The sequence below is a fragment of the Priapulus caudatus genome, unplaced genomic scaffold (genome assembly GCF_000485595.1).
Source record: "Priapulus caudatus unplaced genomic scaffold, Priapulus_caudatus-5.0.1 Scaffold468, whole genome shotgun sequence".
Taxonomy (NCBI): domain Eukaryota; kingdom Metazoa; phylum Priapulida; class Priapulimorpha; order Priapulimorphida; family Priapulidae; genus Priapulus; species Priapulus caudatus.
Genome location: NW_014577529.1, coordinates 35181 through 39027, shown reverse-complemented (window position 1 = coordinate 39027; position 3847 = coordinate 35181). Strand labels below are relative to the sequence as shown.

The 3847-nt window shown below is 46.2% G+C and overlaps 1 protein-coding gene across 2 annotated transcripts in view; it reads right to left on the bottom strand.

Moving 5' to 3' along the window:
* Positions 1–229: 229 nt before the first annotated feature.
* LOC106810725 (pterin-4-alpha-carbinolamine dehydratase 2-like) overlaps positions 230–3847 on the bottom strand; it is a 10002-nt gene continuing 6384 nt past the window's right edge. Inside the window, exons 2-4 of one of the 2 annotated variants that reach the window (XM_014814161.1) lie at positions 2450–2587; positions 1531–1729; positions 230–1410 (exon numbers count right to left, since the gene is read on the bottom strand). In XM_014814161.1, coding sequence (XP_014669647.1) covers positions 1547–1729; positions 2450–2587 — 321 coding nt within the window. In that variant the 3' untranslated portion in view covers positions 230–1410; positions 1531–1546. Of the gene's footprint in view, positions 1730–2449; positions 2588–3847 lie in introns of both variants that reach the window. The other variant, XM_014814160.1, reaches the window with a different exon arrangement.

Below are 3847 nucleotides of genomic sequence, written 5' to 3'. Positions count from 1 at the left end.
GTCATTGACACTTTCATTATAATACCTCACCTTCCACACTTTTCCCACCCTTTCCATCTCATACCTACACCATCCACCACCTAACATTTACGTGGAGATTTTGCAAAAGCCTGAGAGCCCCTTGCCAAAAAGTAGCTATACTGTAGTAGCATTTTACATGCAAATCTAACGGTTGTGTACCTAATATAAAAAGACCGATTAGTCGCCGACTAACAAAACTAAAAGATTATTGCTGGTTAGATAGAGTATTTATTATACACTGTACCACATATACATAAAGATAGCTGGCCAATAGAAGCAGCTATCACTATAGCTGCCAACAAAAGCACCGGATCACCCTGATGTTCTGATAATGTAACCTGACTAAAGAACTTCATTACACACGTTACATTTTATTGATACATTACAACAATAGATGCATACATAGTACTATCAACTTTCAGTCACATTTCACAATACATTACCGTGGCAAATGCATTTAAAACTGAAAGAAACTTGGTCAAATCAAGAGTATTCTCATATATGCATAGACAAATTTTTTTATAACGTCAAATTTTTTTAAATACCGAGAATAACTAGATAACCCGAGAAAAACAATTTAAATGCATTTATTTAACACATGGGTCACAGGTAGGCTTATCCATGCATTGCACCAGAACCTGTTGACTGCTGACATGTGAAGTTACTTGAATTTTACCACTAGCCAATACCTAAAGGCAGGTGAGTGGTTTCTACCACGATTAAACACGAAATTTACTTAATGCCAGACTTTCAAAATCTCTTAGTTTAAAGAATACATACTACATATACTAGTATCACAATTTTTACTATTACACAAGTTGAATTTGACACTATGTTATAGACACAAATTCTAACATTTAACAGTATTTAAAAAATAAATGAAACCCTAGTCTATTAGTCTAGGAGGGCCAATGTTGTTTGACATTATTGCTTGCATTGGTATTGATGAATAATAAACAATAAAACTGGATGAATGCATCATCAATAATGCCTTATAGAAGTTGAAAACAACGACAGAACTAATATCATTCACAAACCATGAGATCCTTAAATAGGTAACAGTTACCATGTGAAAGTTATATGAGTTTGTGTATTAATATAAAATTAACTTTTTGAATTGGCAGCATGAAGAGAGAGGAATGTACTGATGTACCTATATAACTTTTTGATAGCTTCTTGTTATCTTATGTCAGAAACGTAGAAGTATAGACTGTTACTCTCACATTAAAATTTTTCCAAAAAAACAAGTGTTAGCAGAGAGAAATTTCAACAGACATACCACACGTATTATGCTAAAACTGTAGGCAGACAGACAGATAGACATCAAAACACCTCAATCAGAAAAATGTTAAACGATAGTACCACCTGACGTCAAACGCCTATGATTCTACAAGTCATCTCATCGCACCCTAGGAGGTCTGTAATACTAGTGCCCCCTTCGCGCAGATTTCCGACCGGCGTGTTCCCTCCAAGGGAACGCTGACGCGCGGCGCGGGAGATACCGCCCGTCCGACGTGACGACGATTCACTTTGCGAAGCAGGCGGCGGCCTTGTTCATGAACTTGGCGAGCTTGAGGTCTCGCTCGGAGAGGCCGCCAACGTCGTGCGAGCTCAGCGTCACCTGCACCTTGTTGTAGACGTTGAACCACTCGGGATGGTGGTTCATCTTCTCAGCGCGCAGCGCCGAGCGGCTCATGAAGCCGAACGCCTGCAACGAGACACGCGCAGTGAGAATCGTTACGAGGGAATGCGCCCCAGCGGCGGCGATGCGCGGTGTGAGTGAGAATCGTTACGAGGGAGTGCGCCCCGGCGGCGGCGTGCGAAGTGAGTGAGAATCGTTATGAGGGAGTGCGCCCCGGCGGCGGCGTGCGGAGTGAGTGAGAATCGTTATGAGGGAGTGCGCCCCGGCGGCGGCGTGCGTAGTGAGTGAGAATCATTATGAGGGAGGGCGCCCCGGCGGCGGCGCGCGTGGAGCGAGTGAGAATCGTTACGAGGGACTGCGCCCCGGCGGCGGCGCGCGTGGAGCGAGTGAGAATCGTTACGAGGGAGTGCGCCCCGGTGACGACGAGTGGAGTGAGTGAGAATCGTTACGAGGGAGTGCGCCCCGGCGGCGACGTGTGGAGCGAGTGAGAATCGTTATGAGGGAGGGCGCACCGGCGGCGCGCGTGGAGTGAGTGAGAATCGTTACGTGGGACTGCGCCCCGGCAACGCGCATGCAGCGAGTGAGAATCGTTATGAGGGAGTGCGCACCGGCGGCTGTGCGCGGAGTGAGTGAGAATCGTTACGTGGGACTGCGCCCCGGCGGTGGAGAGCGCGGTGTGAGTGAGAATCGTTACGAGGGAGTGCCAGTTACTCATATATATCAATATAGAGTATTGATCAGCTTGTACGGTAATCTTGTTTCATTGCTAAATTTACACGTTTGTACCTGGTTGAAATTTTTGAAGATGAACTCCCTGTAGATTGCATCACGGCCGTCTACTTCTGTCCAACCAGCAGCTTTAAGGGTTGCTAGGCCAGTTTCTCTCGCCTCACCTTCAAGCTTTGCTCTCTTTGCTTCAGTTGCCTAAAAAATCATCCCAACATCAAATCATATTGATCAATTCACTGATTAGGCACACTTAATACAGGGATGAGATTAGATAATTTAATTTTCAGCTGAAATTTTAATTAGCAAACAGAGGAGTGATTAATGCGAGGATCGTAGGTCATCGCCATGCTAGGGGGGTCCGGGGTATAATTTTTTTAAAAGAATGGTGCAATTTGGTGCATTCTAAGCTATTCTGAACAAATTATAGGAGACTCTTGAATCACCTTTTCAAGTTGTCAAAAGGAACAAACGAACAATAATAGGAAATCGGGGGGAGGAGGGGCTGAAAATAGGGCAAGTTTTTTTAATTAAATGTCTAGACATAATCATATTTTTCTGTTTCCACCCGTCGCTTGCATTGTTTTACTCAGACATAAGCTGCCTTGCTGCGACCAGATTTGAATGAAAAAAACACAATGCGAATGGAACAATCAGTGCATAGTCATGCACAGAACATGCACGCAGCAACATGTAAACTGCCACCACGGGCGAGTGAGTTTAGCTTTGACTCGCCGGCTATTATTTCACTCGACATGCGAGCGGGCGAGGTGCCAGCGCTCGCACCTGACACACCACACCACACCACCCACACGGCCTCTGCCCTTTCCGTTCTCTCCGTGCGATTCTCCCTCTGTGTCTTCCCCCTATCCGCCGGGCGGCCAGCGTCGGCTTCACCACAGATGCGCACGTCTATGGCTATCTATCTCCACTCCGTGTGCGTTCTCCTGTGCTGTCTTCCACACTCGACCCGGCAAGGCCAGCATCACACAGATCGCCCAGCATCTAATACGCGACCATGACAGACAGACTAGACAAGTACAGACGACACAGATCACGAGCCAGCACAGACTAGAAGCAGATCCGACATCACTCAGATCAATGGTGAATCGCAGACACACGACACGACCAACAGACAGACCGACAGTACAGATCAGTCCGACAAAGACCAGCGATCAGCACATGATCAGACAGCATGTACAAAGGACATGCCGAGCATTCACACAGACAGCAACACCCAAATTGCCACTCCCCTCCCACGCGTTTCTATTCCCCCGTACACGAGCTCACACCATTGCTGCCCCTACTATCAACTAACGAGCAAACGAGACAGACAAGCGCAGCATCCACACATACCCAACACACAGACCCATGGAACTATCATGTTAATCTATCCTGGGACTCTTTATAACTGTCAGCTTTTCTACAGGAAAAGTGATATAACAGGGAGAGATTCTT